A 27,894-nucleotide genomic window follows, 5' to 3' on the forward strand; every position below is an offset into this window, starting at 1 on the left:
AAACCAATCCCTAAACTGCATTAATTATTTACATAATTAGCATTCACGTGTTTCTCTTTTAGACTAAGCCTGGTTTTCTAAAGCTAAGAGGTGGCCATTAAGCTAAAATTCGTATAGCAAATGCCTTTAAAATAAACAAAAAGGTAAAGTACAGAGCTTGCTCTGAGTTGAGAAGGGGAGGAGAGAGTGACAAACAAATTGACATCGATACACCAAAGCCTCCTGCAGTCACCTTTGTCCAGCCCTTCATGCACTTGTGCGTGACTCTGCCCGCAGCTCCCGGCGTTGCTGCCGTATTCCCAACCCCCCGACAGCAGCCGGAGAATGCTCGGGCTCCCCCCTGTGTAGGAGATTCCTTCTCTGCAGTGCGTGAAGTTGCCTTGAATTCACACCTGTTTGCAGAATACTTTAGTCAGTGTGCCTCTCTTGAGGAAAGACAACCTTTTTCTCCAAAATAGCAAGAGCAACAAGACGGTTTACGTGCTAACCTGGAAAGCAGTGTTCTACGGGTGAAATTGCAAGACTGTCTGCAGGAGAAAAGAGGGATCGCATCATACAAGAACATTCCTCTTGGCTAATAGTGACAGGCAGGTGTCCCACTGATAACTAAAACAGCAGTTCTCAGATTTATCTGGTTTTTAAGAAATTTCTCTATTAAATTCTATTTGAGGCATATTTTGATATATTGTGTAGGAGAACTGCAATTTTGCAGCAACATTATAAAAAAAATCTCACTTTGACATTTCCTTCTTTACCCTATTCCACTTTGTCTTCCTCCCTTCACCCCTTGCCCCAAATAGCAAAGATTGAAAATACTCTGCTTTATTATTAGAGCAATGCTCATCATTTTTAGTTTTAAAATTGTACATGGATGTATTTTACTTGAAACAAAGACAATATCTTAAAACTAGACTTTTCTATGCCTTCAATGACTATAGCAAATGATTGGCCTCAATTGCAAGGTTCAAATCTTAGCAGTTATTAAAGTATCAAATTATAGAAATTAAATGTTATGCAGAAGCCATTAGAAAAATCTCAACAAGTACCAATAGATTCGTTTTTTTTTTTTTCCCCCATAAAAAAATATTAACCCTTATTTTAAAAAGCTTTACTCTCTGCAGTGATGGTTTTTCTATGTGACCAGCTTATCCAAAACACAGCGTGGTTAGGAAATGAAGCTTTTTTCCCTCTTGGCTAGTTTTGATGAAAGCTCTCCAAGTTGCACATTGTGTCTGAACATTTCTTCATTCATAGCATGTGCCCATCGAAAGCAGTTTTCTGTTTGCAGCATTTCAGCTGTACTATTTATAAGCTCATTGAACAATGGTACTGGAGGCTGTAAAAGGTGTGTATTTCATATGCAAATCACTAGCAATAATTTTCTACAATTACACTTAGTTGCTTGCATCATTATTTTCATAAAAATGGGTTTAGCAGGAGAACATTACAGAAAAAATGTCTGTATTAGTAAGATTTATTTTTAATCAAACAATTTCATTTATATCCAAAGTATAAAAACTGTGAATGTCCCTACCTCTGTTCATGTTATGTAAGACCACACGCAATATACACAGCTTTTAGATGGAATATACTAAGATATCTTTGCAGAAAAATAAACAGGGTTTAAACATCTAGTATTTCTTGAAGATGACTGCTGCTGCTAAAAGTGGTCACATTACTAATGATTAGAAGTATTTCTTACATAAACTTTTATGAAAAGTAATTGCTTTCAATCACATTCTATTGTAGTAATAACCACCAAGCAGGTGGTTTTTTTTCTTATTGTAAACCCAGGTCCCCATGCCTACAGTTTTTATTAAAAAATTCAGTCCAGATTGAATTTTCACCAATATCAAAGGGAAATTGCTGTTGGATAAAATGCATTCACCTTTTATATTCATGATTGTTCTCAAAGGCACTGCTGTAGGGTGTGGCTGCATACTAGGTTATACTAGATAGGTTATAACTGGGTGGATTAGGGCATCGAGTAGCCATGAGCCAGAGATCCAGAGTTAAGGTAAATTCAGAAGGGAAGATTCCTATCCACCCAAAGAGCAAGGTTGAGGATAAAGACCGAGAAGGGAGAATCGCTAGCTGCTTCTAAGACAGTGACTTTTTGTGAAAAGGACTGTATAAGATGTTGGCTATGACAGAAGCAGCTGGACCTCAAAAAACCTAGAAAGGCTGTTTCAGTTTTGGGACCTGAAACAAAGAGGATTCCTACAATCTGAATATCGCTTCTTTGATTTAAAAATAACAGTTGTTTACAGACAAAATAAAATAAAACTAATAATAATAACAAAACCTAAATCATCCAGCTGAGTTCTCAAAGAAACCTAGTTTTCTACATTGCTTCACAATTGATTTTTTCTAATATTGTTGCAAGCACTGCACTTGAACTTACATATCTAAGTGAGGTATGAGACTATGCAACTGGTCCAAAATATTCTTTCTCCATATAATGGGCAAGATATGGAACTGAGTGTTAAGCACACAAAGGAGAGTGTGCTGTTTGCACTTGACTGGGAGATGTGGACATCTTTGGGAGAAAGAACTTTCCAGGCTGTATTTACCTCTTCTGGATGTAAAACAGAACTTGGCAAACAGATCTTTATGGGATAAATGTTTGATCGTTCAGAGTTAGTTATGGTGTCAATAATAGGATGACTGTGCATTAAGTGAGCATTACTTCTTTTTAAATGCAAAGCTGTGAAATAGCGCACAATGGCACAGTTCTTGGCTGAACTAACATAGAGTAAAGAGAACTGCGATTTCATTGCCAAGAGATTAAAAGAGGCTTATGCTTCCAAGAGTGAAGTTGCTCAGATTTGTCATTTTTTAAACAGTTATGGATGCAACTGATGTCTAAGTAAACTGCTGCAGCACAGAAGGAGAATTTAGGTTGCTCACTGGGTTGAGTAACTCTATTCTTGAAGCTCCTTTACATTTCTGTTCTACTCTTCCACTTCGGCTTCAATCTCTTTTTTATTTTAAGCTTTTATATAAAATTCTTCTTCCTTTGGTGCTCAAGTGTTACATATCTGTTGTCTTGCCAGTACACTCTGGTGCTACTTCAGGCTAGAAAAGGGCTTTCTTATAATGAGTGTTCATTTTTTTTGAAATTTGTGAGCTAAACTCTTAAGATTTCCAACCCACATGCATTTGGAGATGAACAGACTTGTTTTTAAAATCCAAAGATGCCATTTATATATATTCTCTATTTTGATATCCTTGATTCAGCAAGCAACACTATTACATCTTGCCCATCTCTGTGAAGTCTAGCTAAACACAAAATTTTGAAGTTTCCAGTGGCATCTATCATTATATCTAAGAACAAGAAGCAGTGTTGCTATAAAATTAAAAAAAAAAACCCAGAGTGTCGTGTAAAAATTCTGTTTCTTGGGAGAAAAAAAAAAAAAAAAGCGCGATTATATTAACTGGTACTCTAAACCAGTGTTTCCCAACTAGTGTAGTATTTTGCTGGCAGAACCCTCCAACACTGCTTGCAGCCACAGGAAGTTTAAAAATATAAATAAAGTTCAGACGTCTGCCACTGTTCATCTCTGCCCGGGTTACAGCAATGTATGGATATTGCCCACAGCATGGTACTTGTTCAGTATTGTTGCCTGTGGGCCAACAGAGCTTCCAAATATTCCTGTGCAATGTGTCCATACATGTCCTTTCAGCTGCACTGGCTGTGAAGAGCATGAAGGTATGCAAAGTTTGTTATCGAGTTGCTTTATTTGCCATTAAATATTTTCATTTTATAAATTTTGAATTGCAGAACACATTTTACTGCAAATCAGATGAGTTATTTGGACCGATTTTTTAATGGTGTCTTTCAGACCCTTTTAATTCAAGGCAGAAGATTTTGGAACCTGCTTTTTTTTCCCCCTTCCCCTAATGTATTCAGTCTCTTTGAAGTTTATTTATATCAAATACATGCCTAAATAATTTAAGGTGAATTCCAAGCTGTCTTGGAATTTAAGTATCTGACCGATTTGGGTGAGTCAGTGCCTGACTCCTGACACCGCTGGAGTTCCGAGTCCAGCCGGACACCCGCGTCCCCCCTGCCGTCCCTCTAGAGGGCAACCCTGCCCGTCCCATCCAACCCAGCTGAGCCCGAGCCAGCCCGGAGGAACCCGCAGGAAATATGAGACTCCATCCACTTGGCTGTCTCCAGAGACAAGCACCCTTCCAGCAAAGGCTGGAACCACATTCGGGTTAAGAAATAGCACTGTATTGCAGAAAGCAGCCGCTTGGCTCTGGGCTGCCTTGCAAGAGCGGGCACCTCCCCTGCCTGCTGCACACACAGTGTGGCCAGCAACACAGGAATCACTGAAAGTCAGCCCAAGAGCAGCAGAAAGGAGTCTGGTTACTGGTGTGAGCTCGTCTTTTTGCACAAGGGGCTTGTTTTCCGATTAGAGTCTTAACATAAAATGTATATAAGTTTCAAGAAACTGGCTCTACACCCCACTGTTTCTCATCTCTTTTCCTTCCGGGCTCCATAGCTCTTGTGTCTGGCTGCACAGTGGCCTAGTTTCAAGATGTGGTGAAGTGATAGACGATGTACTAGTACCATAGCAGTACTTTTTACAGAATGAAACTGCCAAAATTAGCTCGTGATGAAAGTGCTTTTGACATCTCATGCCACATCTCTGCTACTGAGTGCTGTAGGCTATTGCAAAGATCTACAAGAAAGAAGCCTTGCTGAAGGTTTCGAGTTGGATTCTTGCTTATCCCGAATGTTTGCAGCACAGGAAGCAAAAAGGCTTCTAAATTTAGGCTCATTCTTCTGCTTCTTCTTGTCGTACCAAGCACCAGCAAACGGAGCTGTTCTGAGTCCCAGCTCAGGGACAAGCACTGCCAGCTCTGCCACCTCCCTGCCAGCCACCGTGGTTCCTCATCCCTGGGAATCTCTAGCCGACTAGGTCCTTTGAACTAACTCAGAGAAGGCATTCTCCGGGGAGGGCTGGCACCTTAGTTTCCACAAGTAAAGGTCAAGGGACCTGCCATAGCCCACCCTTAGAGAACTCCATACAAATGCAAACAGTGCTTCCAGCTTCCCTGGGGTCCTGAGCACATCAGTGTTGGTAGCATGACTGAAGTTTCCTGCGGTTTGGTCAAGTCAGTAATGCCCCATTGTAATCGAGAGCAGTAGTGATTATTTTACTGAAGAGTTCTCTAGCTAGAGCACCACTACTCCACTCCCCGGTGACCTGGAATTTTTCACAGATTGCCGCAGTGTCACAGAGTGGCTTTTGAGCCAAAGGCACAAAGTGGGGGGAAAGATGAACATTTGAATAAATGACGCGTATAGCACGAGTTCAAATGGTGAAAAGAAATGGAACTTGTCTGGCTCGGAAGCCAATCTAAGCTTGCTACCTGCATTGCCTGGAGACAATTTGGCTCGCTCCCTCTCCATTGAATACTGTTATTGCAACAATATGCTCGTGCTACTTTATGCTTAGCTGAGGCCCTTCAGGTCTCCTCCTGGGCTTGAGTCCCTAGTAGCTACAATGCCTCAGGCCAGCACTATAGAGCAGAAATGAGGTGGAGTTCAAACTGGCAAGGTATTTTCTCAAGGGCTCTGAAATTGAGTTTGGGATTCCACTGGCTTGCTCTTGCCTTATGGTTGCCTTTTCTTAGTCCCACTAAGTAAAGCATTCAAGTAAAATCCAACTGAGATCTAGCACTACTTAGCAGCTGGGCCAGGTGTTAAAGCACGGTACCCTTTAAGAAAAGCCTCAATTATCCTTACAATAAAGGAGGGGGCAAACCATACCGTAAACTTCCGTGTTCATAGCGCTAACTGGCTCAGAAAAGTTTGCGGGAAGTGCTCTTTATCTCCAAAGAGAGAATGATGCGCTAACTGCAGAACACTTGTCTTGCTAATAAATGTATCCTTCGTTGGAATGATTCATCGGAGGAGTTACAATGCTGGTAGTTCCCGCTTTTAAGGGCTCATTTTAACAGCTGTCTATCAACAACAATAATAAAAGGAGCAGTCAAAGCTAAAATCAACAAACTATTATCTGTTAGGATTATTCATGGAATATGACACTGTAAACATACCAAAAGTCCCAAATGCTAAATTTAGAAGAGCGACATAAGTGGAAGAACAAAATTTTAGAGAACTGCTTCTAAAGAAAGCGCCAAAAATCTGTAATGGTGAAGATTTTTTATTTTAAGATGCACTCTTTGTATTGTTCAGTTCGGAGGAAACAGCATGTGACTAGGAAAGTACTGAGCTATTTATGGGGCAGAAGATTTATCTGAGATTTTTTTCCCAGTTATTTCTCTGTTGACTTACATGTCTTTTCATTGCTTTTAAATTAAAAAAAATAGTTTGAAATAACAAACGAAAGGTTTATTTATCTGTTACATTCACAGCACTGCTCAGAGCACACGAGTTCTACCTTCACATTTACTTGCCACTTACACGGTGTGTATTTGCTTTGTAACTCCTATCGGATACATCCTCCATGCTGCACAGAGTCCATCATGCTTCATGGCAGTATCAGCCCTCACCTACTTATTTTATAATAAACACCTCTTATAAACATCTTTAGACTGAACTTCTTTTACTCTGGAGAAAAAAAAAAAAAAAAACAGCAAAGCGATTACAATATAAATAGAGCACTTGGCTGTGTACCTTTATTAACAGCAAAATTAATCTATTTATTAGGAACGCCAGCACTGGCCGAGTTCATTGTGTAAGTAAAACATTTCACGCAAAACTGCCAAGTTCCAAAGGTGTGTTACATATAGCCAAAAAAAGCATAAGTGCTAGAACTGGCAATAGGTTACAAAACCAGACTTCGCTGTCCCACTTTTATTTTTTTTTTAATTATTTTTTAATCTTTGGGAAACGGTTTGGTTTTCTACAAGCTGTTAGTCGAAAGGGCACGTATGATTTGGCAGACTAATGTAACGTCTTATGTGCTCCTGTCAATTTCAGGGAAGATAAAATCTACAAGGATACTTAATTAAAAAAGAATGCGATGTCTGTTTTATAAATCACTGCTGCCATCTGCCCCGCAAACGCGGAGCATGGAAGCAGTCTTGTGTTCAACCAGCGTGGGAAAAAGCCGGGATCTGAATTATACCAACTTACTGAAATAACTTTTTTTTTTTTTTTTACAAGTACAGGCTTAAGCCTAACGCGGCACCAAACACCGGCGTTTCCTACTTGGCGCTATGCACAGAAACCCGCGTTAAGGTCACATAAAGGCGGGCGGGCAGCGCTCCCACGGGCGCTGCCAGCTCCGGGCAGCGCCGGGGGCCGGAGCCTGCCGGGCCGGGCAGGGGCTGCGTGCGGGTGTCACAGCCCATGTGTGCGAGGAGCTCTCGGCGCGTCCCCCAGCTCCGCCCGCAGGGCTGCCCCGGGCTCACCCGCGGGCACGCCGGCGTGGGGACGGATTTACGGGATCGGTGCGGCCGCGGCCGGGGTCTTGGGAACTGCCGGGCGGTCTCTCCGCCGGCCCGGCCGGAGCCCAGCTCTGCCTGGGGATGACCCGGCTCCCCCCAGTTTTGTCGCAGCCTGGCGGTGGCGGTGGCGGGACGCGAGTGGCGGGTGGGTGTCGGGAAAGCGCGCGAGGGGATGCGGGACCGTGTGCCCGCGCGCGGCCACGTGCTCGCCGCCACCTGCCGTGGGCACGCGGCTCCCCCCGCCGCCTCCCCCGCGCGCGCACGTGCGCGGCCCGCCGCCTGACTCTGCGGGGCGCGCGGGTGCCGCGTCCACGCGAGACCGCGCGGAGCGGCCCGGCCGCGCAAAGGCCGGGGAGGGCGGCGGGGGGGGGGGGGGGGGGGGAGGGGAGCTGCGCGCGTTTTCCGTGCGGCGGTGGCCGCCGGCAGCGAGCGCGCCCCGTCCCCGCCGGTCCCCGGCCCCATCACGCGGGGCCGTGTCCCTGAGCGGCGGCGGCCCCATGTGCGAGCGCGGGGTCCCGGGCAGGGCGTGTCGCGGGGCGGCGGAGCCTCTGCCCGCGCGGCACCGAGTGGGCGGCGGGGCGCGCGCGGCGCGGGGGCGCGCGGGGTCTCCAGTGGGAACCGCGCGCGTTCCCAGTGGCAGCGCCGGGGAGGGCGGGGGGTGGGGAGCCAGGGGACGGGGGAGGAGCGGGCCGCTCTCCCCCCCACCCCCGCTCCCTCCCTCCCCTGCCCCTGCCCCGGGGCGGCGGGTGGCGCTGGCCGCGGCGGGTCGGGGCTCGGTGTCCTTGTGCGGAAATGACACACGGTCCCGTCACGTCACGCGAGAGCGCAGCGCGCGGACCCTCGCACACAAAGAGCGGGGGGGAAGCGCGGGCTCCAGCGGCGGCCGCTCCAGCCGCCCCCGCCGCCCCGGGGCTCCCGTGGCCCCGCGCGGAGCAGAGGTAAGTCTCGCTGCCGCCGCTGGTGGGGACGGGCGCCGTTCCACGCACCCCACGGCGAGCGGGGAGCGCCGCCCCGGCGGGTGGGGGAAGAACGGGGAAGGGGGGGGGGTGGGGGGGGGCCGAGGGGGGAAGCGCGGGGCCGGCCCCTCCCCCGGCCGCCCGCGGGCCGGGGCCGCGCTGCCGGGGCCGCGCGGGCGGGGGGCTCTTTGTTCGCCGCTCCGAAGGGCGCTGCGGCGGCGCGGGTGGCGCGCGCCCGGCCCGGGTGCCTCCATCCGCGGGGCTGGGGGAGGGGGGAGAGCAGGGAGCGCGGGGGGATGGGGGCGGGAGGGGGCAGTGGAACGGTCACGCCGCCGTCACCTCCACCCTCACCTTAACCCCCTTCCCCCTCCTCCCCCGCGCGCCGGCCACATAGATCCGCCCGGGCAGGGTTCGGACCGGAAGCACCAACCGCCGCCTCCGCCTCGGGCTCGTGGGTCTGACCGCGGAAGCGGCCGCGGCCGCGCCGCGTGCGGGGCGCGCGGGGCGTCCCCCGCCGCAGCGCCGCCCCCGGGCGGGGCCTCGCGCCGCCGCCGCCGCGCGCGCCGCTCCCACGTGGCGGCCGCTCCGCCGCCCCTCGGCGGGCGCGGGGGGAGCCCCGGCCGCGCCCGGCACCGCCACGGGCACCGCCCCGGGGCTTCGCGGGGCCACGCGTGCCCCGGGAGCCGGGGCCGGGGTCGCGGTCCCGCCTGTCCTATCATACGCGGCGGGAGGAGCGGCGGGCGGGTGGCTGCGCTGGAATTCGTGTCGGTCCTTGCTGGGTCGCGCTCTGAGGGGCCCGGTGAAGGGCACTGCGGGGGAACGGGCCGCCCCTGCCCCGATCGTGTCCCGCCAGGTCACCCGCGCCTTCCCCTGCCCCGATCACCCGCTGCCTCCGCCCAGATCACGCTCACTGCCCCTGCCCCGATCACCGCCCGCTCCCCCCTGGTCGCCCGCTGCCTCTACCCTACTTTTCCCTGCGGTGTGTCCACACAGCCCTTTGTAAATAGAAGGGAACAAACTCTGAACCAGCAGAATGCGAGCCGGCCACGGGCCAACGGCCATGTGACGGCTCCCACATAGCGTTGACGCAGTCCCAGAGTTTTTTTGGGTTGAAGTGTGAGTAGGGTTTGTCGCTGCCTGACCCATGGGGCAGAGACATCCAAGCAGGGAAAGAGAAACCTTTTCCCTGTTTCCAACTGTAATGATTTACATATCATAAAACAAATAATTACCCATGTGTACTCGTACATTTTCTTCTTATCTCCTGCTAAATCAAACTCAGCATTGGACCAGCTGAATTTTTATCTTGACAAAGTATTTTCATAGTTTAGGTAAGTTCAGTGGTTAAAAATAAACGGAAGTTGAATGCAGTTTGGAGGAGAATTTAAACTGCCCGAAGTTAAGATGGAACAGTATTTTAAAATAAAAGCAGAGTGAGAGGGGAGAGAGGAAAGCAAAATGTTTTTAATAGACCAGTGGAAAACACGTGGTCGAAGAAAAGACAAATTCATGCATTACTGCTGGAAATAAACCAGGTTGGTGTTTTGCTGATCCCTGCAAGATTAAATTGCCGTTTGGTAAAAGTACAGAGGACAGATTGAGAAAACTGAGAAGAGTGATTTTAGTTTGTTGATTTTTTTGTTGTTTGGGTTTGTTTTTTTTTAATTTTTAAATTTAAAAAAATATTTAATCTGTATATTTAACTTAATTAAAACGAAATATGAAAGACGCAAATTAAGAACATGCCCTCTTAGTCCTATTGGAAAAATACCCTTGTTGCAGGCTGGCTTCAGTGGAGATTTGAGGCTTCATGTCCTGCTCCATAGGTCAGCAAAAGAGGTTTTCAAAATATGACAGTATAGGGATTTTTATTGTCCATAAGAGTAGTGCTTCCAACAACATCTGCTGGTTTCTTAAAATCTTTTTCTTTGTAGTTTTAGAACTTACTATTCATGTATTTGTAGTCAGAATGCTTGTTACGTTGGAATACTGTTTTCTACAGTACTCTACAGTACTTAATATTACAAGTGTCAGTACTGGATATCAAGAACAAATTTTATTGAGAAATAACACTGCAGCAACCTACTACCTCAAAACGAATAGAATAGAATAGAAAGCATTTGCTTTTAGTATTTCATATACTGTCTACTTGCATTTTGCTCTTTCCTCAGTTAAATGAGGCAACATTCAGATCTCAGTTTCCTTCAGATGTGTGGTCAATTTCAAATAACTTACCTGGTTTTTGTTTCGTGGCTTTTTTTTATTAAGGTGATTTCAGGTACTGGACTTCTTCAAACCTCTGCTTCAAAATTTTTAAGGCCTTGCCAAAATTACGTAAAATTTGTAGTCAAATCACTGGCTCATAGACCTGAACAAAAGGCAAACATTGCCTCTAAGAAATACATTTTCCAGCTCAGTCTTGGGATGGTATTTATGTCTAATTTAGTTGAATTGAATTTGAGTTGCATTGTTTTTTACAAATCAGAGGAATAAAATCTACCCTGAGGATAATTGCAATATTGAAATTATTGAACCCAGTGCTACAGGAAAATTATTGAACCCAGTGCTAGGAAAAAAAAAAAAGATGCAGATTACTTGGCACCCAAAGCAGAGCATAGAACTCGCAGTTCTCTAGGTTTGCTTCTCAGCCCAGCAGGGGAGCTTTCCAAGAGACAGTCTGGAGAGCAGCACACACCCTGAACAGGAGGCAGCTCCTGGGCAGCCTGAGCAGAGAGCACACGCCTCCAGTCCTTTTTGACTCTGGGACTGCAGGGCTGGGTGCTGAGAATTGTTATTTCCTCTCATTATTTCCAACTGGTCTATAGGAATCAGTCTTCTAAAACACCACAAGGGACAGAGTTCCACACCGTTGCTAGGCACTTAGAGCAGCCCTCTTACTCACCTGCTGTGTGGAATGGGACTGCTTCCACCTACCCACACCAGCTTGCAAGGCTCTGGACTTCCCATGGGAAGCTTTGGTTACTTTCTGTGGTTCACCCAGAGCATGTTAGGAAATACAGGCAGAGTCCAAGACAGGGAGCAGAACAGACACTTGAGTGTTCACTGAGATTAATTGATTATTCATTGTCAATTGCTGAGAATGAGTATCTGTACAGTGCTTTTAATTGGCTCTGGATAAATCATACTCTAGTTACGTAGTTTAATACCATAGCAATTTTGTGATAGAAGTTCTGTTACAGGATGATATGTGTAAGAGGAGGTGCTAATTTTGGTTGTTAAACAGCAGTTCAATGTACATGTCTTGTAAAATTTAGCTAGTGTCATCTCCTTAAAAGATCGGCTTTTTTTTTTGTCTTCCTCATTTATTTAACTTTTTTAGGATACCTATGCTGTAGGAGGGGTGTTGTATCTTTCAGTGCATGGTGAAAGCTAATGAAACTGTGCGGTTTATTCTGCATATGTTATCAAACACATATTTAATGTTACTAGCAAACATGTATGTCTTAACATTTGCCCAAAACATAGAAGAACAGTTGACCTTCTCAGAAACAGAACTCAAGAACACTTTTCATTATGAACTGAGTTTTATATATGAAGCAATGTACCGCCATGAGGTTTTAAAGGGAATAAACTTAATAAACAATGTCTCAATCCCTGTGTTTTTAATAATATTCTTGTAGTCAATAATGAAGAATTAAGGACATTCCTGCCAACCTACATGAAGAAGGTAAAATACTTAGTGGGGCAATGTGCATCCAAGAAGCAACTTCTACACTCTACCATGCATTAGTGAATTGAACAATACAATGTTACGCGAGGAGTTAAATTCTAAACAGCAAGCTTCTATAAAACTCGTAATCATCATTATTGTTGTTGTTATTATTTGGTAGCTTTTTTAAGGTAGTGATTAATTTTCATTTATGATTACCATTAACAAGTGTGATGAAATCCAAGTTGCTTTCCACATGCAGCATGTGTACAGTTTTATAGTTTCCTGTGTGGTTTTCATACTATTTTTTTTCATTTGCCAGAACTTAGTACATTAGATACGAGAGTTCAAAGAGTACAGAGTTACTTTAGTTACAAACAGCAGTACGGCAGCATTTTGTTTTGATGGAATTTTTTCATTCCATTTTTAAGTCAGGATGTGAAAATGATCAATCAGGTTTTCTTTAAGAATGATTGCAAAGGCAGAGAACTGCCTACATCTTGCACTATGAGCAAGATCTTTTCTCCCTGCCTTGTGCTTTTATAATGGTCAAAATCATAAGAGGGGTCAGGAAAGCATCCTCCAAGGCAAACACATGAGTAATTCTTAGATGGTAAACAGGAGGAGGAGAATGCGCATTATGGGAAGATTTAACCTATTAATCAGTAAGGATTCATTTAGTTTTGTGTATCAATAACTAGGTACATATTTATGCTACTTTTAAGTAGCAATGTGCATTATATTAGATGATATGAGACTGAAATACATTCTGAGTAATACATTCAGAGTTGCAATTTCTTCCCTTACTCATAAAATCTGTTGTACCCCAGTGCTTTAAATCCTTAAGGCTTCAGTGCATATTTTGGGTAGGTGCATTTTGGTAAATGGTTCCCATGTTCTGTTCTACATGCAAAAGCAGCATCAGCGTGGTCGTTAACTCTAAATGCACAGAGAAACATTCCAAAACCTTGTTTTTAAGGTGTTCTTCCATACTTTGGAACTCCCAGCACTGTCCTATGCATTGAGCTTCTCTGTTAACCATGGGTAATACCATTTAAATGTGGAATGTCATTACCAAAATGATACAACAGTGCAGTTAAGTGTCATGACCTGGTACATTTTTGGAATAGAGGGAGGTGTCTAAGTGAGAGCAATCGAAGTAGGGAGTGTTAAGTCCCTTCATTGAACTGTCTTGTTCTTTGCCTAGTCTGATGAGAAGAGAGAGCAGGATCTGTGGAAAGGGAATTTTTCCCACAGACAAGGTGTGCCAGGACTCCCCTTCTTTCCCTACTCCCTTAGATCTGGCTGCTGACATAGCTGTAGGTGTTTGGTTTGTTTTGGAATCTTTCTTCCAGAGGATTCACCAGAAAACAGGATGCAGTGCAGCATCTGTCTGTATCCCAGCAAAATAAAGCTGCCAAAGCTGGTTGCTCTGCCAGTCACAACTTCACAGTGGGCTCCCAGCTTCAGCACAGAGTGTTCACTCTTTCCTAGAACTTGCTAACAGCTGTCCTCTAGATGGCATTGAGTAATTATAAGGCTGATGATGATAAGTATATTTATCTTACGTTTTGAAAAAAATACATATAAGATTGAAATATGTTTTGTATACTCAACATGACAAGGAACAACTGTTGGATGTTTGCTTTACTGTATGTATTTCTTACTCAATTGCTTTTTGTGGTATTTTGTCCCAAGGTCTTTTAGACTTTTTTTTTTTAACTCCAGCTTTGCTTATTCTCACAGTCTGGGTTAGAATGATGCCTCAAAACAGACCTTTACACTGCTACCTCTTTTAAAGAGGAAGTAATTATTATTCATAAGTACTGATGCACAGCAAACAATATTTTAACAAATATGAAAAGTTTTATCTTTAGTGGACTTGAAACAATCGACAAAATTGTTGTTAATCTTACATATATAGGCATGCATGCTCAGAAACAGATACAGAAACAGATACAGGCTTTCCCCCTTTCCATAAATCCTAATTTCCTGTGGGAGCGATGATGCAGTTGCTCTGTTGGTGCCTCTTCGTTGGCTCGCTAGTCACTCATGGGTTCACTGTGACCTGAATTTGAAGCGAGATAGTGGAATAAATAAGGTATCATTAAATAGTTGAATCAAGCCAGTGGCTTGCTGGTATGAGGAGAGATTTTAATTCCTCCTTTCCAGCCCAAACCTTGTGCAAAGCTGGGCCCTTTACCTCTATGAATTACAAAGAAAGTGACCCAGGAAAAAAAAGAAGTGAGTTGTTTTCTGACAGTTTATCAAGATGGAAGGTTAAGGTGGGCACCCATGCTTGACCAAGGGAGCAGGTGGGGCTGCAAGGCAGGAAATCAAAGGGACAATTGAATCCTGTCTCTCAACAGAAGCTGTTATATGTTTGATGTGCTTCATTTTCTCATATTACCAGAGTTCTTACCAATCTCACAAAGAAGACAGGAAACTAGATAAAGAAAGAGATTATTACTAGGGCTCCCAAAAATGAAAAAATTTGGAGTTGGTGCTTTTTTTTGGCACCAGAGAGCTCAGGTGTGGAGCACAGTCTTCCTAGGCTTTGTTGGTTCTGACACTGATTTTGACTATTCACTTTTAATTGTATTCTGGCAGTTTTCAGGTTAAAAAAAACCCAAAAGTTAACACTGTATTTCAAACTTGTGAAACAATGTTTTGACTCAGTGTTATTTGACCTGAATTCAGGGTAGCTTTGGCCTTCCTAATGTTGTTTCCTTTAGAAAGTTAACTGTTGCTTTGCTTTAATTTTCACTTTTTTCCAGTGTTAAAAAGTGGCTCTTCAGACACTCATTTATCTTCTCCTTTCAGCTTGATTTTTTTTCTCTGATAAGAATTCTTCTAAAGCATTCTTTCTATTTGAATAACAGTAGTAATAACAGGAATTAGAAAGAAAATATAATTCCATATATTCCCTCCTACATATTTTGTGTTGTTTCATCCACTACCACCTTTTACTCTTCTCTTCTGGCTTTGTGGTTAACATTTTTTACTGTTTTGCTCTGATGAATCAGTCTAGGATTATATGAAAAATCATTTTGATCTCCATTTTAAAATATTCTGTAGTGGTATTGATAGATTTGCTTATTATCACCTCAGGGCCTCCCAAAAAGACTGTGTGTCACACTCCCTGAGCACTGGCACGAGTTGCTCTTGTACCCCAGCCCTCAGAGCCACACCTAGTGCAGCATGGAAAAGTGCAAGGAAGATCCAGGCAGTAACTATCAATGTATGTGGGATATCAGGGCAAAATATGAACCGTTAGTACAATGGGATTTTCTTAAGGTCTAGGAGAATTTTTGATGGTGCTGCGAGAGGTAGACTGCCGTAGGATTTTTCACAAAGAGCTGTAGTGGCTTTGTCTAAATCTGTAAATACTGTTGAGTTAATAAGACCTGGTGTTAACCCATGTCAGGGCTTATCAGGTGGTTTAGAAGTTGATGTGGGCCACTTAGTTTCAGGCTGTTATGTCTAGAGAGTTTGCAGAAGTTTAAGTGACATGATTATGGTACTGTTAAACTGGTATAATTGATATATGAATCAATTCATAAATGCAAGTCCTGAAATAGGGAATAATGGTGGGTAAAAGGAGAAGGTATCTGAGGGGTTTGTAGTAGCTCTACATCCAATTGGGAGAGACTTATTTTTATACATGATGATGAAGACAATCTCATTTTATCCCCTTGAGGATGCCCTTTACAAGCCTGTATATAGGGGCCATGTGGAAGATCAGCACATCAAAGAGTATCTTGGCTTCAAGGGTGGCCCAGTATAAGCTGATTTTATAAATCTGTGCATCTTTTGTTTGGGTGCCACCCATTGTAAATCGTAAAAAATCTAATCCAGAATGGAACCTCATAGTTACTATTACAGCCATCAAATTGCCTACAAATTGAAATTCATATCTACACAGCATTCAAGTGTTTACAGAGTTTTTAAACAGTATTTTGAGATGTAAAAAAAAAAAATATATATATATATAGTATTCAGCATTATTCAGGAGAGAGGTAGAGAGGTACAGACTGTTTTTCCCTCCACAACGGATTCTCTGTCTTTCTCTCCCCATCTCTCTTATTAATTTCATTGTAATTCCCACTCCTGGGCTGTATGTACACTTTTGATTGTCTGGTTTTATTGACTTGCACTTGTAAAGCAATAATATTCTGGGGCCAGATAGGCATAATGCTGCATGTAGAGGAGCATGAGCAGAGCGTGACAGTTTGCCCGTCACCCGCTCACCAGTTGAGAGTGTCAGTTTGCAGCTGCGTGCCCTGTAAGGGTCAGTGATATCTGACTAAGTTGTTTGCTTTGTAGATCGCCAAAGATTTAGAATATCTTTTAGAAACACATTCAGAGATTGATGTTGGCCCCCAAGTAACTTGCAAAATTAGTTTTCAAGTAAACAGAAATACATATGAGTTTTTCATGTGAGAAGTAACACTAAAATCATGCTAGCATAATACATATATTTGCTTTTCCCTACAAAGCCAAAATTATTTAGAGACTGACAGAGAAAAGGGTCTTAGTGTAATCTATGTGCATTATTCTGCTGGAATTGATGCAATTTATATCAAAAGATCAAAGATTTTAAAATAAAAACTTACTCCAGCATGTATGATTTATGATGAGTTTTCTTTCTGTGATGATTTTGTGTCAATCACAAGGACAATATGAAAACATTTGACTGTAATAATAGTGATTTTGTACAGGGTGAAGACTTTAATACAGTTAACTTCCATTTATATACTGCCAAGACACTACAGAGAAGGTTAGAATGACTTTTACTATATCAGAAAAAGACATAGAGTTTTAAATAGTTCCCTATCTGCTGTATGTTATCAACAATATAGTTTGCATGTTGATGGGTCTATAGATAGCCATGAAGGTTACTGAAAATAACTAGTTATTACAAACATACAGACTGGAAAGACTGTCATCTGTGGGCTGTTAACTCAATACTTCTAGATAAAAAGTAATTACAGGAGGAGATGTAGATATTCCCTGATTCCAGAAGATGCTGATATTTATTTTTGTATTTTTGTGTTGTTCTTTAGTGAGATAGAAGATGAATTCAGCTGAAATCACTGATGATGATGAAGGTAAAATATTATACTTTGTATAATTTTTGATCAGGCAAAAATACTTGTTGATTTAAAGCATTTGTCACCTAATAAAGAATGCAGTTGGATCAAGACAAATTACACTAATGTTTTTTAAAAAGTTACCTAAAATAGGGCATTATCTTTGTTAGTCATTATTATTTCTGCTCTACATCCTTCCTCCCCTCCAAAAAAATCTTCCTCCTGTAACATTATTTGTTTATATTTTAGATTCTTCTTTGGAGAAGAAACTGTCATTTACTGGAAAACTGAATGATTTGACTTTGAGGTGGCCCCGATATACAATTACCATAGAAGTATTAAAAAATAATGAAGTTCTTCAAAACACATTTTTGTAAAAAGAAACAAACCACAGAACATTATAGTAAGGATATAATGGTTTTTTGGAGAGGGTGCTTTATCTTTCTAAATGTTCTCTTTTTTCAGTAAAAATTCCTAAAAAAAATGTGAAAGTAGAAACAGAAAATGAAGATGAAGCTCTAGACTGCTCGGTAACTTCCAGATCTGCTGAGAAGCACTCGCTGGATGGCGCAGTGACTTGCCTGCAGGATTCCAACAAACGGAAACAGACCTCCCTTGGCTCTGATGGGTCAGGAGGCCAGCAGGATGCCTTCCCCAGCGTGAAGAAGAGACGCTTTACACAAGAGGTGACTTCTCTGTACATGACTGTGATTTTTTTGGTTCATATTTCCTAGGCTAAATTCTCTGCTGCTATAAGTAAAATGCAAGTCTTTTAACTAAATTTGCATTGGTAATGAGTTTGTTGCAAATGTGGCTAATCTAAAGCCAGTTTACACATGGCTGGGTATTCTCTAAATAACATGGAAGTGATCATATTTATGAAATACAGTTAATAGTTATAGGTTAATTCATTTATGTGAATTATATTTTTGTTGTTCAGCAGATAACATAGGAAGGGGCAGTGATTTGGAGTAACTGAGCATTACTCTGATTACAGTCCCTCTCATGTCACACAGTCCTTCAGCTTGATCCTGAGTGGTAGAATCAGGGCTGTAATTCTTTCTTCTGTAACAAAAATTTAATGTCAGTGAGACCCATATAAATTAGTGTATTATTTGAAGGATAAAAATGCAGGGATGCAGAAGATTTCAGCCATATCAAGAGTGGAATGTATTACAGCATATGGTGTGGCATCCCAGCTTGGGACAATCCAGATGTTTCTTTAGCCAGTGAAGGAGATGCCCAGTCTTTTCCATTATCCTGATCTTGTGTTTCACCTCTCTAGCAATAGCGGATTTTAATTAATCTCTGCTGAAACTGAGCTAGTTTCTTTTAGTCCTTGTTCTTTTCAGTATGGAGAGCAATGATCATCTGTTCTAGAAAAAATCTTCTGCATGTGGGAAAATTCATGTGATGATGTTCATTCTCAGTCCTTCCTTTCCAAGATTTAAATTTTCTTTTTTTTCAGCTCTTCTTCAGGAGTCACCTTATATTTTTGTTGTTCCGTTTGAGAGTCCAGAAAAACTAGTGTCCAGTGTTGGATAGTCACATCTCTCCTGCCACTCTCTAGAGCACTATAATGACCTCCTGTTTTTCACACTCAGCACTTTATTAAAATAACCTAGATTCAAATTCATCCTCTTTTGAATAACTTCAGGCCCTGGGTTATATTTAGTTTCTGACCTATCCTAATGCACGTATCCTTTTCTGCTCTTTTGCTACCTAGCCAGTTATTCCATGTTGTATTTGCACATTTCATGTCTTCTTTATAGCCATAGTTCTCTGTGATTCTTTTTCTTGACTATCATCTCTCTGACTTCTTACGGCTGTTTTTTTCCCCTGAATGCCTGTGGTAGGTAGGTTTTAATCTTATTACACGGTTTCTTTCTTTTCCTTTCTCTTTTTCTTTTTACAATTGTTTTCCTTACATTCAGATTCTTAAAAGAGCTTTATAATGGTCTCCGAACTGTGCTTGCTTTGCATTTTCCTGTTTGCCATTAATAAATGTTAAAGTTTAATTTGAAGTTAATTAAAACTTTCGATTCATAATATCAGAAGTTGACCCAGTAATAATGATGAAAATTCATTCTTGGCTGACCCCAATGAATCAGCATGTTTAGTTAAATAACCAACTAGAAACAGTCCTCAATCTTAACAGCATTTTTAAGTTAGTTACTTCTCTAATATGAATATTTTGTTTTAATTGATGACTTTATTAACTATTTCTATTTAAACAATGGAAAAATCTTAATTATTCTAAAGAATGTTTTGCTTGTAGTATATTTTTACTGCATGACATATAGGCATCTATCTATGATATAAACAGAGCTGTACTTCTTTTGAACTGGTAATTATATTACTAAATTACTTTTTATCTGAAGACTTCCCTTTTTTTTTGAAATTTTGAATGCCACTTCATAATCAGGAATTAATTTTCCCTGATTTTCTTTTAAAAAAAACAGTGTGTAGAAGATAGTAAGTTTAAAAAAGTTATGTGCAGAACTTTTCCATATTCTTATGTGTCTAAAAGAATCTATGTTTCTTGCTCCTATATTTATTTATTCTTTAATCCTGAGCTCGAATATTTTGCGTTGTATTCTTACAGATATTTAGACTTTGTTTATTAAGCATAACAAAGGTCATAAATGGACTTGAGCATTGAGCAGAACAATAACTAAGCAACTTTTAAAACTTGGCTTAGGATTTCAAGAGAGTATGTGAGAGACTATTTCACAATTTCTTTGGTCGATGTTTTGCAAAATACTGCACTTTGCAAATGTTCATAAAATGTTTAGAACATAAAAACTTGCTGTGCAACTGTAGTATAAAAAGCAGTGCTATCTTACATACATTGAGTCTCATAGAACAATATCTTTGCTTCGTTTTTGATAGTACTTTAGAACTGATAATCTTAAATGGGTGCAGTATTATCTGAAATTCGTGGATGTTTAAAGATCAGCATTACAGAAAAGGAATTTGTTAAATTGGAGAATTTACAAAAGCTGTGTATTTATGGTGTGGATAGTGCTCTTCCCAGATGGAAACTATAGACAAGATAATTAAAAGCAAAAGAAAAGAAAATGAGAATGCATCTGAACTAAAATATCCTTAAATATTTTTAAGCCCCAAATGTTTTTTCTTGTCATCTGCTAGGAGAACACTGACTGTGTGTTTCTGAAATGCAAATATTCTGAAATGCAAATCCATCCTGCAGCCAGATCTGGCCACTGAGAGCTGCATTGGTGAAGGAAGAAGTTCAGCTGCTATTGTAGTGAAGATCTGCTGTAGTTCTTAGCATGAGTACCAGAGCACAGTGTCCAAAACTGAGACTGCAAACTTTAATGATCTTACTGTCAAAATAATGAATTCATGTTCTTTAATACACATTCTAATATTGATTTGGCTTGACTTTGTGTGTGAGGTGCACATCAATAGAAGTTACCCTCATATTGCCAAGTTTTATTATATAATTAATTAGGGAAAATAAACAGCAGGAAGTCAAATGAGAACTGACAGATACCTGGTGGCCTGTGGCAAGCTATTTAGCAGCAAGGTGTTTTAGTAGTAGAGAAGGAATTGAGAGAGTCATATGCTGTTTCTGAAGGAATATTTGGTAAGTTCTCAGTTAATGGGAGTGTTAATGAAAGAGTAACTTAGGTGGAAGGTCTCACTGGTTGTGTAAGAAGTGTTTTGTTCTTTAAATCTAAAATAGTAAAAAGCTTTGTAATTCAGTTTGTGTGCCTGACTGGAGAGCAGTATTGTGCACATTGTCAGTGGAGATTTTCATGGCCTGCTTTCAGGTGATGTCTATGTGGCAGAGCTCTGTTACCATCTGGAACTACCTCTGTTTCTTCACTGACAAGTATAGGTGGTGTATGACAACTTCAGTCCCAGCTTAGGAGTCTGCAGTTCGGTCAGGGCAATGTGGATTTCAGTCTGCTCGCAGTCGCTTTTCTGGCTTTGTTATGAGTGGAACTGGAGTGGGACAGTCTTCTAACTGGGACCTGGAAACCAGGTGTCCTAGGCACCCTGACAGCTAGGGATTCTGCTCACTGAAATGCGTCGCTTTGGCTTTACGTTTTCATTTGATCATCTCTCCACGCAACTTTGGATGTGCAAACACAAGATTTCTTATGTAGGGTAATGTTTTGTGAGTGAGAGCAGAACTCGGAAACAGCTTCAGTTCAATTGAATGCTGATTTCTAAACTTGGAGTGGAAACCAGCTTGTTCTTTCTGAGTCTCCTTTGAGTATACATTGCATTAGAAATTAAAAAAAAATTAGATTCAATTTGTCACTGCAGTAAGCAGATGCCAAGTGTGATTACATATAGGGACCACATTGATTTCATGAGTTACAGTTCTGTTTCTCAAGAAAGAAACCTTAATTCTAGTTCCTCACTGTAAGACATAATGGGGCCTTCACTAGGATTTCATATTTCTTGTGGCTCTTAGCTCAGACCTGAAGTCTGTGTTTCATTTGTTTTAATACTTGAATGCAAATTCTGTAGTGTTTTATCTAATTAATGTTTTACAGAACAAGCCAAGAAAATTGTTTCAGTATAGAAACATTTACAAATCTGGGAATGTTTTCTCATGTTTGAATTCTTTATGTTGGATTTTGATTCTGTTGTATCTGCTTAACTTTTAAGAATTATTTGCAATATCCACGTGTTTGCAAAAAAAAAAAACCCAAATCACCCAAGCCCTGCATATCTACTGTGAGACAATGAAAATGCTTGCTTCCAATTTCAAGCAATGAGGAATAATTACAAATAATTGAGCACATTAAGTCCTTAGAATTCATTACTGGTTTTATATAATTTATAAATTATATAAATTTATATAGTTTAAATAATTAAGAAAGTTAGAAATCCATGAGTCTAAACTTCCTTGCCTTTCAGAAATAAAGAAATCTTCTGTTAGGCTTCCTTTTTAAAAAGATATTGTACCAAGGTACTTTCCACTTTTTTATTATTTGAATAGAATACCTTTTAAAAATTAAGTCATTTCTAGGATTTGTTTAGTAGTTCTGCACCATTATAAAGATATTTTTTAAAACCTGTATATAAACTTTTCACATCAGAAAAAAAGAGAATAAGCATATTTTTTTGTTTATAGCCTTTGTGACATTTTCAAAAGCTAACCTAAAGAGAGTGCTGGAATGTTAAATGCAGTTGTTGGAGGCAATGGCAAGGTCACAGGACTAGGAGTCAGAAAATCTAGATGCTATTCTTGGCTCTGTTGCTGACTTGTTGCCACCCAAATTCTTGACAGCCCAAGATCCTCATATGCAAGGTGAAGCCTAATGATACTTAATTTGGGGGAGTAATTAGAGCTCTGTGGGTAGAGAGTACTAAGAATTATTATTGCATTTCTTTTCCATGGAGAAAGCCATGAGCCAAAAAAAGGAAAACAGAAAGGAAGCCTAACTAATACTTCACTGTATTTTTATTTTTCCTAGTGAACTTATTGATTTTTATTATTTAACACAACAAGTCCCCTGGAGAAAATTTGACTTGCATATTTATGTAACAGTGCTTGCTTAAGGAGCACATATTTATAGCTAGTATCTTTAAGGCTGTCTTGCTAATACAGTATTTATTCATTTCAAGGGCTTCCTTTCAAACATGAGGAACAGAGATGCTGGCTCACCCACTCAGGTAAATGCAGAGCAGACAAACAAGAACAAGAATTCTAATGTAACATGGCTCTGTGAAGAAGAATCCTTCAGTGACATAATCACTCCATCTTATAAAAAACCTCTCTATGGCATCTCACACAAAATCACAGAGAAGAAGAACCCACCAGGAGCAGAGCAGTTTGCTTCTTACGAATTGTTTGAAAAAATCAACCCTAGCAGTCCCTCACAAATTCGGACTTTGAACGATCAACGCAAAAGAGACTCAGCCACAGCCATTGCAGTAGCAGCAGCCACAGCAGATTCAGAATCAAATATATATTCTTTGATACAGAAAATGTTTTACACGCTGAACACCCTCAACACCAATATGACTCAGCTTCACAGTAAAGTTGACCTGCTGTCTCTGGAGGTTAGCAGAATTAAAAAGCAAGTCAGTCCAGCAGAGTCCGTTGCTGACTTCAAGCCTCCCCCAGAGTACCAGCTGACTTCTACGGAACTCAAACAAATCATGGATCAAAGCACATCGGGCGGGGACCTGGCTTGCCGGTTGCTCGTGCAACTCTTCCCAGAGCTCTTCAGTGACGATGAGTTCGGTAGGAGCTGCAGTGCATGTGGCTTTCTCAACAAAAGGAAACTTGAATCTCTTCATCTGCAGCTTATTCGTAACTATGTGGAAGTTTGTTACCCTTCTGTGAAGAATACAGCTGTGTGGCAGTTGGAGTGTTTGCCTCAAGTCAACGATTTTTTCAATAGATTTTGGGCTCAAAGGGAAATGGAAAACAGTCAGCAGAATGTGCAATCATCCAGTTTTTATGATACTGAGCAGGTCGAATCCTCTCATTTTATGGAGGATAAAGAGCAGGAAGAAGCTTTGTCCTTGGACAGGAGTAATATCATTGCCTCAGATTACATGCTGGATGCTCAGGATCTCAATGAATTTTTAGATGAAGCTTCTTCACCAGGAGAGTTTTCTGTTTTTTTGTTACACAGACTTTTTCCAGAACTCTTTGACCACAGAAAATTAGCTGAAAGGTACAGCTGCTTTGGAGACTCTGGAAAACAACTGCTGGATCCTCATCGGCTTCAAATAATCCGTAGGTACACTGAAATTTACTTTCCAGATGTGCAAGAAGAAGAAGCCTGGTTGCAGCAGTGTGTTCAGCGAATAAATGATGAGCTTGAAAGTACGTATATGGATGGAAGTGAATGTGACCAGATGAGAGATGACTGTTACGATTCTTCTAGTTTACCAGATGATGTATCAATCATAAAAGTGGAAGACAGTTTTGAATATGAAAAGCCTGGCAGACGGTCAAAAAAAATTTGGCTTGTACCCATAGATTTTGACAAACTTGACTTTCCCCCTCCTGATTTTGATGTCCCTGTCCCGGATTACCTGTTGAACAAAGAACAGATTAAAAGCATATATGAAAGCAGTCTTTCCATAGGCAACTTTGCTTCCCGATTGCTTGTTCTCTTATTTCCTGAACTATTTACTCATGAAAACTTACGGAAGCAATACAACTGTAGCGGATCTTTAGGCAAGAAACAGCTTGACCCCACTAGAATTAAATTAATTCGACATTATGTGCAGATACTGTACCCCAGAGCAAAGAATGACAGAGTGTGGACATTGGAGTTTGTTGGGAAGCTTGATGAGAGGTGTCGACGAAGAGACACAGAGCAAAGGCGCTCGTACCAACAGCAACGGAAAATCCACGTGCCAGGGCCCGACAGAAGGGAATTTCTCACCTATGCAATAAACCCTGAGAGATTTCGAGAAGAATTTGAAGGGCCGCCGCTGCCTCCGGAAAGAAGTAGCAAGGATTTTTGCAAGATACCACTCGATGAACTTGTTGTTCCTAATCCAGACTTCCCTGTGCCTTCTCTGTATTTGCTGTCTGATAAGGAGATAAGAGAGATAGTGCAGCAGAGCCTGTCGGTTGGCAACTTTGCTGCCAGGCTTCTCGTAAGACTCTTTCCTGAACTCTTTACTCCAGAGAATCTGAGACTGCAGTACAACCATTCAGGTGCTTGTAATAAAAAACAGCTTGATCCCATCAGACTGAGACTGATCCGTCATTATGTGGAGGCAGTTTATCCTGTGGAGAAAATGGAAGAAGTTTGGCATTATGAATGTATACCGAGCATCGATGAAAGGTGCCGGCGTCCTAACAGGAAAAAGTGTGATATACTGAAAAAAGCTAAGAAAGCAAAAAAAGTGACAGGCTCTTTAAACTGCTAAGACTTTGACCACTAAATTATTGTCAAGAGTATGCTTTGGTTTAGACTGAAGGGCCTGTCAGGAGCTGAGGGTTCTCAGCACCTGGGACAGTAAAGCACTAAATTTGTTGCATTTCAGTGTGTGTGTTGCATTTCTGTTGGCACTGCAGCAGTGGGAAGTGGCTGACTACATTTGTACATGGGTAAAGACCATCAGTGACAGCTATCAATGACTCGCTAAGAGCATGATATTCACTGGTGCAAATACATGTATTGAAACTATTGCTCCACTCCCCATTTCTGCATCTTCCTTTTCTATCACTTTCTAATAATAAAGAATTTTTTTTTATGGTTGTGCTCTTCAAGAGCAGTTTGTCATTATACCGTTATAAACAGTATTTTTAATTAATTCGTACTTTGAAATGTGTAGACTAAGCTTAATTTAAATTTGAAAGTGCCATTTTCATTGGAAATCATTGGAATATTAGACTTGGCTTCTACAGTAACTTCAGCTTCACACTTGTTTTGTTCTTCATGATATTGAGGTATTGGAAGTTATAATGTGTCAAAGAGTGGGTTAGAATGGTGTCATTTGCATTTTTCACTGTTACATTGGTTTTATTTCTAAAATCAAGAATTTCTGTTGAAGACTTGAGACATGAGCATAGACACCGTGTGAACAGGGGTTTTTTTTTTGTATTGACACCACAAGCTTGATCCTGCCCCTATGAGTTCTGTTATTGTTTTGTCCAGTGTAACTGCTGGAGTGACTGAGGGTTCCTCGTCTTGGGTAAAGCCAGCAAAACAGACCCAAGCCTATACCCATGGAATGTCTTCCCATCATCTGCTTGCCACCCTGTTTGTAAAATAGCAGAAGCAACAGCAACATTAAAAAGACCCGAAACAAAAACTTAAAAAAATTTTAGACCTTACTTTCTATCAAAATCATGATTCCAAAGGTTTCCAGTGTTGATATTGAATTGCATATATAAAAAGTATGTGCAAAGATTGGTTTTGTGGTGAAATCCAGTGTTTCAGGGTCCCAGCATATGAGCTGTGGTAATGTAACTTACTCTTTCCATGAATGCAGTAGCATCTGGATATTTTGGTTGTAGGGATACAGAACTCTCTCACTTTGCCAAATTGTTTTAGTGTAATTAGTAGCTATTTGGAGACATAACTGCATATGTATAACTTAGGTTCATATGGTCAAGTTTACATCATTAATATGTCCGAGTGTAACAAAGACCATCCAGAACCCAATATGAATTTGCTGTATGACTTGTCACTGGAGAGTGCTGCTTTAAAACTAGTTTTCTCTTTCTTTTTTTTTTTTTTTTTTTCAATTAATACTGATAGAAATGGTGAGAGAGAATCAATTATGGATTCTTAATACAGTAAAGACAGTGGTTGCCTATAGAGCATCACTGGAACACCTTGGAGCAATTGTTGATGTTCTCTGTGGTCTTTTTCTGTTGTTTACTTAGATGGGTCATAGCAAATTTTAAGTCAGTTCCAGTGTAATTTTCTATTTTAGCATTTGTAAGGAAGTACAAAATATTTGATATTTTTACTTCAGATTTTTAGAATGTATTGTTCTTAGACTCATATTGATCCCTTTAAAAGGAAAACAAAATGGTTTTCCTGATGGCAAGAACTAGTAAATGTAATGTGTTAAACTGGGAGTAAATTATAGTTAGTAGCATTTGCTCATTTTGCCCATATGCTAGAAACATTCTCAGAGAATGTATGAAAAAGGTCATGAATGTACTAAACAACACATTGATACTGTTTATATCCATTTAAATGTTTCCTGTTGGTTTAAGTAATAGCAGACCATACTCAAAATGGATATCAGAGCAAATACGGCTATAATAAATCAAAATCATTTTACCAAAGATAAAGAACTGATACCACAATGTCTGCATCTGTTCATTTTAGTGCATAAATTTATCAAATTGAATGTATCAGAAACCAAGACTCTCTTGTCACTGTATGCTACCTAGAAACTCCTTGAAATTTTTTTTACATGCACTTTCGTGGTATATATAAAATAACAGAAGATCTTAACGGCTGTTTAATTTGTGGTTGCAAATGGCTGGCCAAAAGGTAAGAAATATAATTTTATTTTCTTATCTTAATGTCATACATTTCACCACTTAGTGATATCAAAGCTACCAGAAGAATTCAATATATATTGAATTTTTTTACAAGGGATAGATGTTACTAGCTAGCATGCAAGTTTGAGACGTACTGGCTTTTACTGTAGATGTTGATATTAAGTCAAAAATCAGTCAATTGATATTATCTAAGAAGTAGTGAAAAAAACAATTTGACAACTTTGACCATAAAAATGAAAATTTTTGAAACTGGGTATAAAAATATTTTTGTGTTTTTTTTCTCTTCTTATTGCTGTGTACATTCCTTTTGTCCAACTCTTCACAACCCTTTCATGATTCATTTGATTGTATGATTTATAACTGATATCAAGAAAATACAGACATATAAATAGTGGCATAGTTCACTAACAAAAGCTCTTGCAGTGAATCTGAAGTACAGCCACTTCATCCAGTTGGTTAGTCTTGTAAATATATTAAAGGTCTATTATTTTCATACAAGAGCAATGTTGTCTGGTGATTGTTCAGGTACAAGCAGGATAATTTTCCTATAAAGTCTCTTACTAAGGTCTGAGATAACCTTAGGTAATTGGACAAATACATAAAGGAAAACACCAAAGGTTTGCTGGAGCCATTTACAGGTTTTTCTGTCTTTCAGACTTCTTCTGTTTAAAGGCATAAACTTAAAATTTTGGTGAAACTGTGATAGGAGGGTTGCTAGATATTTAAGTGTTGGGTTCATACGTAGCCATGCACACTGAC

At 40.9% G+C, this 27,894-nt stretch overlaps 1 protein-coding gene across 1 annotated transcript; it reads left to right on the top strand.

The window, feature by feature from the left end:
• Positions 1-8,000: 8,000 nt before the first annotated feature.
• Positions 8,001-27,635, top strand: BEND3 (BEN domain containing 3). Its single transcript, XM_053974046.1, has 4 exons — positions 8,001-8,369; positions 17,124-17,168; positions 17,616-17,836; positions 22,764-27,635. The coding sequence occupies exons 2-4, from the start codon at positions 17,135-17,137 to the stop codon at positions 25,035-25,037; spliced, it is 2,529 nt and encodes an 842-aa protein (XP_053830021.1). The 5' UTR covers positions 8,001-8,369; positions 17,124-17,134; the 3' UTR covers positions 25,038-27,635.
• Positions 27,636-27,894: the final 259 nt, after the last annotated feature.

The sequence above is a fragment of the Vidua macroura genome, chromosome 3 (assembly GCF_024509145.1).
Source record: "Vidua macroura isolate BioBank_ID:100142 chromosome 3, ASM2450914v1, whole genome shotgun sequence".
NCBI lineage: Eukaryota > Metazoa > Chordata > Aves > Passeriformes > Viduidae > Vidua > Vidua macroura.

Coding starts and splice junctions, on each gene's coding strand:
- BEND3 (XM_053974046.1), top strand. CDS start 17,135: ATGAATTCAGCTGAAATCACTGATGATGATGAAG. Junction 17,169..17,615: donor AATCACTGATGATGATGAAG/GTAAAATATTAT, acceptor CTCTTTTTTCAG/TAAAAATTCCTAAAAAAAAT. Junction 17,837..22,763: donor AGAGACGCTTTACACAAGAG/GTGACTTCTCTG, acceptor ATTCATTTCAAG/GGCTTCCTTTCAAACATGAG.